The sequence below is a fragment of the Corythoichthys intestinalis genome, chromosome 7 (genome assembly GCF_030265065.1).
Source record: "Corythoichthys intestinalis isolate RoL2023-P3 chromosome 7, ASM3026506v1, whole genome shotgun sequence".
NCBI lineage: Eukaryota > Metazoa > Chordata > Actinopteri > Syngnathiformes > Syngnathidae > Corythoichthys > Corythoichthys intestinalis.
Genome location: NC_080401.1, coordinates 59,485,112 through 59,500,391, shown reverse-complemented (window position 1 = coordinate 59,500,391; position 15,280 = coordinate 59,485,112). Strand labels below are relative to the sequence as shown.

Here is a 15,280-nt window from a genome sequence, read left to right as displayed (position 1 = left end):
CAGTAGATACCAAATCCATTTAAATTTGTACTAGTATTAGGGACAAATCCATTGAAATTCACAGTGAAAGTTCCCGTGGTGAGAGTTTATTCATACTTAATCACTGTCAATGGCAGCCAATGAGTTAACATCTAATGGAATATTATTTTATTACTTTTAGTATTTATTAATATTTGTGTGTGCATATATACATATATGTATAGTTTATTTTCATTTTAAACCAAAAAAAAAAAAGAGTAAATGAAAAAGAAGTTTTTAAAAATAATTTTAAAAATACATTTATGAGGTAAGAAATATATACATTTTGTTCAGGAATTCTGTTCTTTTTTCATTTTTCAAATGTTTATTTTAAAAAAAACAATTATCATCAAACTGTTGGAATGTTTTTGTACGATTGTGTTCAAGATAACTCAAGAAGGAATAAAGGGAACATATTCAAACGGACAGGATGTGTTTGTAATATGAAACAGAAGAAGTGATTAAATTTTAGGGTCATGAGGTCAAAGGTCACATAGGTCCAAAATTTTTTGGGGAAAGGTCACAAATGAATAGAAAGATTTTTTTCACATTTGCAGACTATGTTTGTCATATGATTTTTGGTGTTACAAGGTCAAAGGTGACAGATGTCGGAAAATGAATTTCGCCATTCAAGAACAAATTAAGGGATTATTATCACAGTTGCAAAATATGTTCATAATATGAAACGGAAGAGGTGATTAAACTTTTGGGGTCATGAGGTCAAAGGTCACAGAGGTCAGAGAAGGATTTTGTGATAATTTAGATCAAGAATGAATAGGGTGATTATTTTCAAACTTGCGGGATATGTTTGTACATGAAACAGAATAGGTGATTAAATTTCAGGTAATGAGATCAGAGGTCACAGAGGTCAGAAAAAGGAATTTGATGATAAATCAAGAACGAATAGAGGAATTGTTTTTAAACTTGCAGGATATGTTCATAATATGAAACAGAAGAGGTGATTAATTTTGAGGGTCATGAGGTCAAAGGTCGCAGGGGTCCGAAAATGATTTTTTGATAATTTAAGTCAAGAATGAATCATGGGACTGTTTTCAAACTTGCGGATATGTTTGTATCATGAAACAGAATGGGTGATTAAATTTCAGATAATGAGGTCAAAGGTCACAGAGGTCAGAAAAGGATGTTTTGATAACTGAAGTCAAGAATGAATAGTGGGATGATTTGCAGGGGACGTTTGTAACATGAAACAGAATAACTTATTAAATTTCAGGTAATGAGGTTAAAGGTCACCTAGGTCAGAAAAAGGAATTTGACGATAAACCAAGAACGAATAGAGGAATTGTTATCAAACTTGCAGGATATCTTCATATTATGTAATGGAAGAGGTGATTTACTTTTGCGGTCATGAGGTCAAAGGTCACAGAGGTCAAAAAAAGATTTTGTGATCATTTAAATCTAGAATGAATTGTGGGATTACTTTCGAATTCGCAGGAGATGTTTGTAACATGAAACAGAATAGGTGATTAAATTTCAGCTAATGAGGTCAAAGGTCACAGAGGTCAGAAAAAGGAATTTCATGATCAATCAAGAACGAACTGAGGAATTGTTTTCAAACTTGCAGGAAATGTTCATAACATGAACAAGAAGAGGTGATTAAATTTTGGGGTTATGAGGTCAAAGATCAGAGCGGTCCGAAAAGGATTTTGTGATAATTTAAGTCAAGAATGAATCTTGGGATTATTTACAAAATAGGAGGCGATGTTTGTAACATGAAACAGAACATTATGATTATGATTAAATTTCAGGTAATGACGTCAAAGGTCACAGAGGTCAGAAAAAGGAATTTCACGATCAATCAAGAACAAATACAGGAATTGTTTTCAAACTTGCATGATATGTTTTTAACATGAAGTGGAAGAAGTGATAAAGTTTTGAGTTTATGAGGTCAAGGGTCACAACATTTTCCTGACTTAACCCTCAAAGCGCCAAAGTAGTAACTACATGAGACACCATATTTACAGCTCTGGCTTGTTAAAAGTCAGCAATTTTGCAACTTTAGTGTTACCAAATCTCACATTGCTGTGAATTTGACATCTTAGGCAGAAGTCCGCTCTCTCAGAGTCCTCTTCCAGTTTTATCTTCACGGAAAAACAAGAGTTTTGGATCCTGTGAGTCATCAGGTGGAGGTGGCACTCATGGCGTGGTGCTCAGGAGCTGGCGCCGATGGTGTCAGCTGGTAGAATCCTTTCTTTTTGGACCTTCTTAAGTACTCCAAGACCAGCGCGCCGACGGCCAATCCGACCACTCCGACGGCGACCGGCGCCAAGATGGCGGCCAGAGCGGGTAGAGTCTTAGTGCTCGGTTCTAGAAGACAAAAACATTTCCGCAAACCGGCACTGAAGGGAAAGACGGACGAGTTCGGGAGACGGACCTGCCACGCTGAGACGGAACTTTCGGACCTGGTATCCCAAGTCGTTGCTCGCGTTGACCTGGTAGAGGCCGGAGTCGCGGGACGTCACGTTGACCAATCGGAAGACCCCGTCGGCGGAGAGGCGCTCCGTCCCGTCCGACAGATGCGTCAGGTGGACGTCCGGCGGAGGAAATCCCACGGATTGGCACCGTACCGTCACGTTCTGACCCGCCGACACCAACCACGATGGGAGAACCAGTACTGTCGTGTTTCTGGGCGGAGCTATGGCAAATTGATTTAAATTAAATTGGGATTTCAATAATTTAATTAATATTAATACATAATTAAAATAATTACATAATCTAATTAAATAAAATGATTTAGATTTATTCTAGATATAATATTATTTAAATTAACAATGACAACAATAAAAAAATAAATAAATAAAATTGAAATAAGACTGAAAAAGAAGGGGTCGTCTTATATTCGCGGTCTAGACATTATACCCATTCACGACGCTAGATGGCGCCAGATATTATTGAAGCGATGTTCTGTCATGACAGATCTCAGCTACTTTCCCCATTCACGACGCTAGATGGCGCCAGTTTGCATAATTTTTTTGCAATGTTTGTTTTTCCTTATTCAGATTTGTTTCAAGACTACAGTTACAGTTAGACTTCACTTTGATGGTTAATGCAGTTATTGCAAAAAAGAAAAAAGAAATTAAAAAATAAAAATTAAATGTTTTCATTCATTTAGTGAATAATTAATCATGAATAAAAATAATAGTAATAATAAAAAAGAAGCAAAGCAAAAAAAAAATTGGCATTGGCAAATGAATTTTGACGTCTATTGCTGTCAATGGCATCCAATGCGTTAATAAAGGGACTTTTTTTTTCTATCCCATATTTTTTTATTCCAAAAAATCTTTTCTAAAAAAAAAATGATTTAAAGAGTCAGTAAGGTCATGTTTATATTTCAATATTTGTATTTTAATTCAGTTTAGTATTTAGTATTCATAAATAATTACATTTTATTTTTTGCATTTTTAACTGTTTCAAACGTTTTTTAAATAATTAATGAAAATTAACAATGAATAATAATAATAATAGGTAATAATATATATATAATAATGAAATATTTGCAATAAAAAAAATCAAAGCAAAAAATGAACATTTTTGGTATTTACATAATATATATTTTGATGCGTTAACAAAATGTGTTAACAAAATATATTTTTTTCTCTAAACAAATCTTAAAAGATTGAAAAAGTCAGAATCGTCAAGTTTCTATTTTGTATATGTATTTTTTTAATCAATAAATTTAATGAAAAATTAATTAATGATAAGAATTAATTAATTAATAATAAAATATTTTCAGTTAAAGAACCAAAGCAAAAAACGAACATTTCTGGTATTAAATGAACATTTCTTGTATTAAAACAATAGAAATATTGATTATCCCGTCAATGGCAGCGACATAGTCATCGAACATAACGTGACTGTGCGACCTCTAACCTGTGACGGTGACCTGGCTTGTGACCTCCTGCGACCCCAGCTCATTGGAGGCATTGCACAGGTAGTGGGCGGTGTCCCGCAGTTGCGCCGTCAGGCTGTATGAGAGCGAAAAGGTGGCGTCGGAGCGCCGAAGCTCCGCCCCTTCCCTCCTGAGTATCAAGGTGGGGGGCGGCGCTCCGTCCGAGTGACAGGTGAGGGTGACCCTCTGCCCCTCAATGACTTCCCGCGCTGGACTCACGGCGACAGAAGTTCTCCTGGGGGGGTCTAAGACAGAGTAGGCGGGACTGAAGCGGCCTACTTTTCAGGATTTAAAGCGGCGGTTTCGCACTCACAGTGCACCTTGAGTAGGACACTGGACTTCCTGGACCTCCAGACGGCACCGGCGTCCGTCAAGAGACTGGCCTCGCAGCTCACTAGGAGCTGCTCGGCCTCGGCGCGGTGGCGCAAGACGGCCGAGATGTTCTGCAGGGACAGGGATGGGGAGAAGGTCTGGACCAGCAGGCTGACATTGCCCGAGGACCAGGAAAGGTGCAGGCGCTCGGCCGGAAAGACGTCCCGCACGTCGCACTGGATCCGGGCCTCCTGTCCAAGAGTCACAGCCCCGCTGTCTGCGATGACCGGATCAGACGGGAGAGCTAGAGGAAAAACAGCCAAAAATTAATAGGAAAAGATCTGGGAATATCCCAAAATCATCAGAAAGGGAACAAAATTCAACAGAAAATGACCCATAAGTGCCCCAAATACAACAGGAAGTGACCTGTAAAGAGGAAGTGACTTGGAATGCCCCAAAATGTACATGAGGTGATCAAACATCAGCAAAAAGTGCCCCTGCGAATGGCGTGAAATCAATAGGAAGAGACCAATAAATGGGAAGTGATCTGGGAATGTCCCAAAATTAATAGGAAGTGACTGAAAAAGTCATGGAAGTGACCCGGGAAATGACCAAAAATCATAAGAAAGTGCCCCAAAACCTGCTGAAAGTGATTTGAAGTCAAAAAGAAGTGATGTGGATGGAGCCCAAAATTAATAGAAAATGACAAATAAACACAAAGTGAACCGGGAATGCCCCAATATGAACTGAAAGTGACCCAAAATCAACAGGAAAAGGCCCTAAACCAACAGAAAGTTATCTGATATCAATAGGACATGACCAATAAACGGGAAGTGACCCGGGAACATCCCAAAATTAACAGGAAGTGGCTGAAAATCTACAGGAAGTGATCCGGGAATGCCCCAAAATCATCAGAAAGTGCCCCAAAACCTGCAGAAAGTCATCTAAAGTCAAAAGGAAGTGATGTGGACATAGCTCAAAATTAATAGAAAACGACAAATAAACACGAAGTGACACGGGCATTCCCCAAAATGATCATAAAGTGACCCTAAATCAACCGAAACTTCATCATATGTGCCACAAAACCAAGAAAAAATGATCTGAATTCAACAGGAAATAAACAGAAAGTGACCCCACAAACCCCAAAAATTAATAGGAAGTGACTGAAAATCTATAGGAAGTGACTCGGGAATACCACAAAATGATCGCAAAGTGAAGTGACACAAAATCAACAGAAAAAGGCCCCAAAACCAGCAGAATGTGATCTGAAGTCCACATGAAGTGACCTGGACATAGCCCAAAATTGATAGGAAATAACAAATAAACAAGAAGTGACCCGGGAATGCCCCCAAAATGATCAGAAAGTGACCAAAAATCAAGAGAAAATGATCTGAAATCAATATGAAGTGACCAATACACAGGGAGTGACCCCACATGCCCCAAAATTAATAGGAAGCAACTAGAAATCTAGAGGAAGTAACCCGGGAATACCCCAAAGTGATCAGAAAGTGATCCAAAATCAGCAGAAAAGGCCCCAAACCAACAGAAAGTTATCTGATATCAAAAGGACATGACCAATAAACAGGAAGTGACCCGGGAACATCCCAAAATTAATAGGAAGTGGCTGAAAATCTACAGGAAGTGACCCGGGAATGCCCCAAAATCATCAGAAAGTGCCCCATAACCTGCCGAAAGTTATCTAAAGTCAAAAGGAAGTGATGTGGATGGAGCCCAAAATTAATAGAAAATGACAAATAAACACGAAGTGACCCGGGCATTCCCCAAACTGATCAGAAAGTGACCCAAAATCAACTGAAACTTCATCATATGTGCCCCAAAACCAAGAAAAAGTGATCTGAATTCAACAGGAAAAAATCAGAAAGTGACCCCACAAGCCGACAAAATTAATAGGAAGTGACTGAAAATCTATAGGAAGTGACTCGGGAATACCACAAAATGATCGCAAAGTGAAGTGACACAAAATCAACAGAAAAAGGCCCCAAAACCAGCAGAATGGATCTCAAGTCCACATGAAGTGACCTGGACATAGCCCAAAATTGATAGGAACTGACAAATAAACAAGAAGTGACCTGGGAATGTCCCCAAAATGATCAGAAAGTGACCAAAAATCAAGAGAAAATGATCTGCAATCAATATGAAGTGACCAATAAACAGGGAGTGACCCCACATGCCCCAAAATTAATTGGAAGCAACTAGAAATCTAGAGGAAGTGACCCGGGAATACCCCAAAGTGATTAAAAAGTGATCCAAAATCAGCAGAAAAGGCCCCACAACCAACAGAAAGTGATCTGAAATAAAAATGAAGTGACCAAAACTAATAGGAAATAAAAAATAAACGAGAAGTGACCCGGGAATACCCAAGATGATCAGAAACTGGCCCAAAATCAGCAGAAAAAGGCCCCCAAACGAGCAGAATGTGATCTAAAGTAAACATGAAGTGGCCTGGGCATTCCCTAAAATTGATAGGAAATGACAAACACAAAGTGGCCCAGGAATGCCCCAATAATGACCAGAAAGTGACCCAAAATCAAGAGAAAGTGATCTGAAATCTATAGGAAGTGATCAATAAACAGGGAGTGATTCCACATGCCCCAAAATTAATAGGAAGCGACTGAAAATCTATAGGAAGTGACCTGGGAATACCCCAAAATTATTACAGAAAAAAATCAGCAGAGAAGGCCCCGAAACCAGCAGAAACTGATCTGAAGTCAATATAAAGTGACCTGGTTGCAGCTCAAAATTAATAGGAAATGTCAAATAAACACGAAGTGGCCCGGGAATGCCCTAAAATTATCAGAAAGTGACCCAAAATCACGAGAAAGTGATCTGAAATCAACAGGAACTGAGTAATACGCAAGAAATGCCCCCACATGACCCAAAATTAATAGGAAGCAACTGAAAATCAAAAGGAAGTGACCCGGGAATACCCCAAAATTATCAGAAAGTGATCCATAATCAGCAGAATAGGCCCCAAAACCAACAGAAAGTGATCTGAAGTCAAAATGAAGTGACCAAAGCTTATGGGAAATAACAAATAAACACGAAGTGACCCGGGAATTCCCCAAAATGATCAGAAAGTGACCCAAATTCAACAGAAAAAGGCCCCAAAACCAGCAGAAAGTGATCTGAAGTCAACATCAAGTGACCTGGACGTAGCTTGAACTTAACAGGAAATAATAAAGACGAATTGACCCGGGAATGCCCGAAAATGATCAGAAAGTGACCCAAAATCAAGAGAAAGTGATCTGATATCAATAGGAATTGACCAATAAACAGGGAGTGACCCCACAAACCCCAAAATTAATAGGAAGCGACTGAAAATCTATAGAAGTGTCCCGGGAATACCCCATAATTATCAGAAAGTGATCCAAAATCAGCAGAAAAGGCCCCAAAACCAGCAGAAAGTGATCTGAAGTCAACATCCTTTATAGTATATAACACATAAACACGAAGTGAACCGGGAATGCCCCAAAATGATCAGAAAGTGACCCAAAATAAACAGAAAAAGGCCCCAAAACCAACAGAAAGTGGCATTTCCAGGTCACTTTCTGTTCATTTCGGTTCACTTCCTGTTGATTTTGGGTCACTTCCTATTCATTTTCGGGTATAATCAGATCAGGTTAACTCATTGGCTGTCATTGCTGTCAATGGCAGTGAATGAATCAATAGAATTTTACAGTTAGTTTTTTTATAGTTTGTGTGTAAGACTGACAGTAGACGTGAACGGTCGCCCGTCCAATCCTGGTGACGTTGTCGCAGGTAGCCCGGCACTCGTACCCTCCCCTGTCCTGGAGCTGTAAGTCCCGCAGGAGGAGGCGGGACTCTGAGGACCCTGTGTGGACACCGTCGGCCGCCAGGGCACCGCCCTTGGGTTCTGTCTTGCTCCAGGTGAGCGATGGTAACGTGGAACACCCCGAAGACGTGCAGGTCAGAAGAACTTCGGAAGACACGCTCGCCAGCGCCACCTGCGGACTCGCCTCCACGTGTAGAGGGTGAGCTTGAAATAGCCAGGAAAAAACACTGTCAATCAACGATCAGCTATGTTAGCTTCTTAGCATGTTAGCGTGCTTGCATCTTAGCATACCCGCAACGGTGACGTATCGTTCCACGCGTTGACTCCCGAAAGCGTTGGTGGCGTCACAACGGTAGAGGCCGGAATCTTGAGGTCGCGCCGTTAGGCTGTAGGTCACGGAAGGGGTGGAGTCTGAGCTATGAAGCTCCGCCCCTTCCCTACTAAACACCAGCCTAGGGGGCGGGTTTCCCTTCGAGCGGCAGGTGAAGATGACGCGTTGGCCCTCCGTGACCTCCTGACCCGGAAGCGCCAACAAAGACGTGTTGGTGGGCGGGGCTGCGGGCGGAGCAAATGCCGGGTCACGCCCCGCCGACCTCTCATCCTGTCAATGTGGCAGGCGTGCGCGGGTCTTTCACCGTTCACTTGGATGCGTGCCGCCTCGCTGTGGTTGCCGAGACGGTTGCGAGCCTCACATCGGTACTCGCCCGCTCGCGCGGTCAACGACAGCTCCTCGCCATGACCTTTGACTTCCGACGGTCCACCGGATTCGGGCCGGAATGTCCATGTGAGGTTGGGGGGCGGGTCGCCGGACGCGGAACACCGCAGAACCAGAACTGATCCAGACATCGCCGACTCGGGGGCCGACAGCGACGTGATCTTCGGCGGGACTGTCGACAGAGACATGAACACCTACATCAGCATCATCATCGGCTTCATATACAGCATAGTAGTCATCATAGTCATCATCATCATTCGCTTTTTCATCATTTACAGCAGTGCTTCTCAATTATTTTCTGTTACGCCCCCCCAAGGAAGACGTAAATGTTTCGCGCCCCCCCCCAACTCTCTGCCACCACTGTAAATAGTATCATTCGTCTATATTACTATTATAAGTACGCCTCAGCCTAACATTGTGTCCTTTTTTTTCTATTAAAGAAAAAAAGTAACATAGATCAACTTATAATAAAGTATAACTTTTTTAACATTGTGTTGCTTGTAACAGAAAAGACTTAACGCGCATCAATTTGCCTGAAGTTAAAAAAAAAAAAAAAAAAAAAAAAAGTCACATCCAAACTGTAAAAATACACTCAAGGTACATTTTTGACCATTTGATACTGAAAAATAAAATGTAATAAAATCAGTAAATAATAACAAATTCAAATTGATTAGAAACATTTACTCTTCAGGACAACGTGCCAAAAAATTTGACCGAAAAACAAAACTGAATAGAAGGGGGGGGGGAAAGTCTTTGGACAGAAGGAAAGTTTTTATTTTCGCTGATTCACCACAGTGCTCACTGGTTTACTGATATAACACTGACAAAGCGGGACGATTGTGACAATTGGCAATATTCGGCACATTTTCGCTGAAAAACAATCAAGCGGCTTATCAATGAGATTGAGGTCGAATGTCTTTAAGTGGCGTCTTAACTGATTTGGCTTCTCCGCTATAATCATTTTTAGACTCAGTAAACAGTGGTCTTTCCTCATTTCCCACTATATTAAAAGTCAAAGGCAAACGGCCCGAAAAAAGCGCATTCTCGGCGGCCGAGGTAGAACCGTAGGTGAGGGCGGTGGTCGTGACGATCCCAAGCCGAAAACGGCACTTCTCGGCCGGACACGTGAGAACCGAAGAAGACAGTGGGTCGCTGCGTGAGTCCAGCTCTGCATGAGTCTCTTCCGTGTGCTCTTGCTTACTTCAAAAATACTGCACGCACTTTGAAAATGAGAGCGCCACTGCCACCCACGGAGTGGATGTGCAAGTACACTTTATTCTAGTACGGCAAAAAAAATAAAAAAAAATAAAAGCATGTTCCCCGAGGTCACTCGCGCCCCCCCTGGCATCGCTCTGCGCCCCCCTGGGGGGGCGCGCCCCACCATTTGAGAAGTACTGATTTACAGTGTCATTACACTAGTCACCGTCATCATCTTAATTTTTATCATTGTCATGATCACCTTTTTCACTGAAATCCTACTCTGTATCATCATCTACAGTGCATCATCATCACTGTCATCATCTTTGTCTTCAACATAATTATCATCTTCTTTATTTTAATTATCATAATCGTCATCTTTTAAGTCATCTTTGTCATCATCATCATTAACACCATTTTCATTGTAATCCTCTTTATCATCATCATTTTCATCACAATCATCTCATCTTCATTTTCATCATCATAATCATCATTTTAGTCATCTTGTTCATCATCATTCTCATCACAATCATCAACTTATCTTTCATCATCATTTTAGTCATCTTGGTCATAATCATCATTCTCATCACAATCATCTTCATTATCATCACCTTCATTTTAGTATCATAATCATAGTCATCATCTTCCTTGTCATCTTCATTATCACCATCATTATCATTTTATTCATCTTGGTCATTATCATCATCATTTCAATTTATAATCCTCTTCATCATCATCTTCATCACAACCATCATCATCATAGTTATCATCATCATCATTTTAGTCATCATCATCATCTAAATTATCATGATCTTCATCATCATTTTAATTATCTTTCTCATCATCAGCACTACCATTTTCATTGTACTACTCATCAGCATCATCATCACAATCATAATCATCATTACATTCATCATCTTCATTTTCATCATATCATCATTTTAGTCATCTTCATTATCTTCATTATAGTCACAATCATCATCTCCATCATCATCATCTTCATTTTTATCCTCGTTATCATAATTTTAGTCATCTTCATCATCATTATCGTCATTTTAATCAACTTTCTCATCATCTGCATCATCTTCATTGTAGTTCTATTCATCAGTATCATCAGCATCACAATCATCATCATCTTCATTTTCATCATCATCATCTTCTTCATGATCATTATCATTATCATTTTAGTCTTCTTGGTCATCATTAGCATCGCCATTTTCATTGTCCTCCTCTTCATCAGCATCAGCATCACAATCGTCATCTCCATCATCAAATTCATTTTTATACTCATCATTTTAGTCATCTTCATTATCATCATCTTCATTATCATCATCATCATAATCTTCATCATCATCCACATCATCATCATTTTCATCGCATTCATCAACACCACCCATTTTTATCATAACAATCTTCATCATCATCATTTTAGTCATCTCTGTCATCATCAGCATCACCATTTTCATTGTAATCCTCTTCATCAACATCATCTTCATTTTCATCATCATAATCATCATCACTTTCGTCATCTTCATCATCACCGTATTCATTGCAATCCTTTTCCTCATTATCATAATTTTCATTTCATTTCATCATTTTCATTTTCATCTTCGTAATCATCATCTTTGCAATCATCATCACCTACGCCTAAGAGCGGCCATGTTGGTAGGGGCAAAAAAAGGTCTTTTCATGCTTCTGCCATCATTTGAAATGAGTTTTGGGCCTACGGCCGGCCATGTTGGCAGGGGCGACATTCAATGCAATGCATACTTCAATTGATGATGATGATAATCATTCGGAGGATGTTGATGGCAAATATGATTATGACTAAGATGTGATGGTGATCGAAGTGGGAGGGCTATTTTCAAAGTGCGAGGATGGTAGCGCTGCTAGCCCTCCCACTTCAAAAGGATCAACTGTCATCAACTGTCGTCAATGGGGTTTAATAAGGTAGTTATGCCTAATTTTGAAAGTCAATGCACTGACTTTGATGGTAAAGCTGCCCCTACCAACATGGCCACCCTGGGTCCAGTTTAGTAGGGACAAAGCAAGGTCTTTTCATGCTTCTAGTGCTAAAATCGATTGAGAAATAAGCTAAGTATGACTTCATTTCTGGTGAAGTTGCCCCTACCAACATGGCCGACCTGAGCCCACGTTGGTAGGGGCAAAAAAAAAGGTCTTTTCATGCTTCTACCATCATTTGAAATGAGTTTCTCTCCTATGGGCAGCCATGTTGGTAGGGGCCATAAAGGTCTTTTCATGCTTTTGTTATTAGTTCCACTTACACGTGACGTGAATGTGGGCGTGGCTCTGCCGGGTGCGCTCCGCGGGGTCCAAGTCGGGCAGGTTTAGAGTGGCCCTGCAGGTGAGGTTTTGCCCCGAATCCTCCCTGCGAGGCACGAATCTGTACTCCAATCGGACGGATTGGACCCCCGCCTCTCCGGCGATGCTGCTCAGCACCTGATCTCCTCTCAGCCAATCCAGTGTCAGCATCTCGGTGGGGTAAACGTCATCCACCCGACACGTGAGCGTTACCTCCTCCCTCTCGCGAACGGGGTCACCACCCTGGACCACGGGGTCCAACGGGAAGGCTGGACAAAGAGGACACAGCGTGAAGACCGATGACACCGTGACGACGCGCGAATCGGAACCGACCGTAGATGCCAACATGTGTTTTAGCATGTTTGCTCTCCTTCCCGCAGGTGACTCGACACCTCAGCGGGCCTTCGTGCTCCCTCTCCACGGGGTCGAAGGTCAGCAGGGACAGCCGGTCCTGCGCGCGCACGCGACCGCGCAGCGGTCGGTCATCCGGTGCCGTCCAAGACACCGACGGGGTGACGGGACAGTCGGCGACGGAGCAAGAAAGTTGCCCGAGCTGGCCCAGTTTGAAGAGGGGCCGGGCGGGGGACACGTCCACCTGGAGACCCCCAACGTAGGACATTAGCGCACCTGCAAATGAAAAGGAGCAATTCAACTTGGCTAGCAGCGTGCTAACATAGCAGTTTGTGTGACCACAGACTGCGAATTTCAAAAGGAAGTGACCTGAAATTATTACGAACATCCCAAAATGCCCCCGGATGAACAGGAAGTGACCTTATGTCAATGGAATGTGACCCTGTAATGTCCACAAATAAACAGGAAATGACCCAAAAATATTAGAAAGAGGCCTCGAAATGCCCCCAAATAGACAGGAAGTAAACTTATATCGATACGAAGTGACCCAAAATGTTCCAAATAAACAGGAAGTGACTTATTATCAACAGGAGTGACCATGAAATTCCCCCAAATATACAGGAAGTGAGCTGTTGTCAGCAGGAAGTGATCTCGAAAAGCCCCCAAATCAACAGGAAGTGACCTGATATCAACAGGAACTGATCCGCAAATGTCCCCAAATAAACAGGAAGGGACCTAATATAAACATGAAGTGACCTGATAATGTCCGCCAAATAAACAAGAAATGACCTCATATCATGAGGAATTTACCCCAAAATGCCCCTAAATAAACAGGAAGTGACCTAATATCAACAGGAAGTGACCCAGTGATGTCCCCAAATATACAGGACGTGACCTCATATCATTAGGAAGGTACCTCGAAATGCCCTAAATAAACAGGAAGTGACCTGTTATCAACAGGAAGTGACCCTGAAGAGCCCCCAAATCAACAGGAAGCGACTTGTTATCAACAGGGTTTGATCCGGAAATGTCCCCAAATGAACAGGAAGTGACTTGATATCAACAGGAAGTAACCTCGAAATTGACCCAAAACAAGAAGTGACCCGGAAATGTCCCTAACTAACCAGGAAATGACCTCACATCAACAGGAAGTGACCCCGAAATGTCCCCAAATAAACAGGAAGTTACCTGATATCAACAAGAAGTGACCCTGAAATGTCCCCAAATCAACAGGAAGTGACCTGATATCAACAGGAAGTGACCCTGAAATCCCCCCAAAACAATAGGAAGTAGCATGATATCAACAGGAAGTGACCTGGAAGTGTCCTTAAAATCCTAAAATGACCTTATACTATCAGACTCCAAAATGCCCCCAAATAAACAGGAAGTGACCCAACATCAACAGGAAGTGACCCCGAAACGCTCCCAAATCAACAGGAACTAAATGAACGTTCATTAATTTGCTGTCAACCCTCCCACTTGGAGCGGATTGGACGTCTCACTTCGTCAATGTGGTCAAATAAGCTAGTTGTGACTTAAATGCCAATGCATTGACTTTAATGGGAACGTTGCCTCGTGGCAGCCATGTTGGTGGGGGCGATGAAAGGTCTTTTCGTGCTTCTGCCGTCAATTGAAATGACTTTATCGCTAGTAGACGTCCAATCCATTTGAAGCAGGAGGGTTGGCAGCCAATGAACGTTCCTTGGTTCGCTGCCAGACCTCCTGCTTCGATTGGACATCTAATGTCATCAACATCAATGAGTTCTTTCACAATGTCTATTTTTGAGAAGAATCATCCTACCAATAATTCCATCAAATCCATTTTCAAAAGGCTAAGGAGGAAGAATGAAACCCTTCCCCTCCACCTGACACCGTTATTTCAAAACAAAATTTAAATGTGACCTGAGATGACGCAGACGAGACGAAGCATGATGATCCACGGAAAAGAGCGGGCTTTGTCTTGATGAAGGTCCACGGCAATGTGAAGAAGATCGCTTAACACCGCCTCCTCATTTTCATCATCATCACCACAGCGGAGGAGGACGAGAAGGACAAACGCAGCTTTAGCGCTCTCCAACGGCCAGGAACTGCAACTGCACGCACTCCAGCTATTGTGTGGTATATTTTCATTGTGTATTTTTTTGTTATTGACGACTCATTGGTGGTGAGCTGTTAATTGGCAGTTTTTTTCTCCTATTTCTCATGTTTTAAGACAGGGGTCCCCAAACTTTTTCCTGTGAGGGCCACATAACTTTTCCCTTCTCTGATGAGGGGCCGGGGTCAGTTTGTAACAGAAAAAGTGTGACGATTGCAAGAGTGCCTAAATGTAAAAAAAAAAATTGTTTTTCAGAAAGCCACAATCAAATAACCCTTTCTGGATTCTTCACGGAAAAAAAATAAAAAATATAATAATAATAAATAATAATAAAATAATAATAATAAAATAATAAAATATAATAATAATTATAATAATAAAATAGATAATAACCAAATAACCCTCTCTGAGTTCTTCACAGAAAAAGGCCAGAAAATAAATAACACTATTGAGAAAAAATTTTTTTTTCAATATGCTCTCTTGTATTGTTCAGGGGGCCGGACCAAATGTGGAGGCGGGCCGTAGTTTAGGGGCCCCTGTTTTAAGAGA

The 15,280-nt window shown here is 41.4% G+C and overlaps 1 protein-coding gene across 1 annotated transcript; it reads right to left on the bottom strand.

Annotated features, from left to right (window-relative positions):
• Nucleotides 1–348: 348 nt before the first annotated feature.
• Nucleotides 349–14,617, bottom strand: vcam1b (vascular cell adhesion molecule 1b). The gene is made up of 10 exons (XM_057842309.1): nucleotides 14,539–14,617; nucleotides 12,619–12,912; nucleotides 12,249–12,554; nucleotides 8,687–8,938; nucleotides 8,343–8,606; nucleotides 7,971–8,255; nucleotides 4,239–4,541; nucleotides 3,907–4,170; nucleotides 2,411–2,671; nucleotides 349–2,343 (listed from the first exon to the last, which is right to left on the bottom strand). The coding sequence occupies exons 1-10, from the start codon at nucleotides 14,564–14,566 to the stop codon at nucleotides 2,156–2,158; spliced, it is 2,445 nt and encodes an 814-aa protein (XP_057698292.1). The 5' UTR covers nucleotides 14,567–14,617; the 3' UTR covers nucleotides 349–2,155.
• Nucleotides 14,618–15,280: the final 663 nt, after the last annotated feature.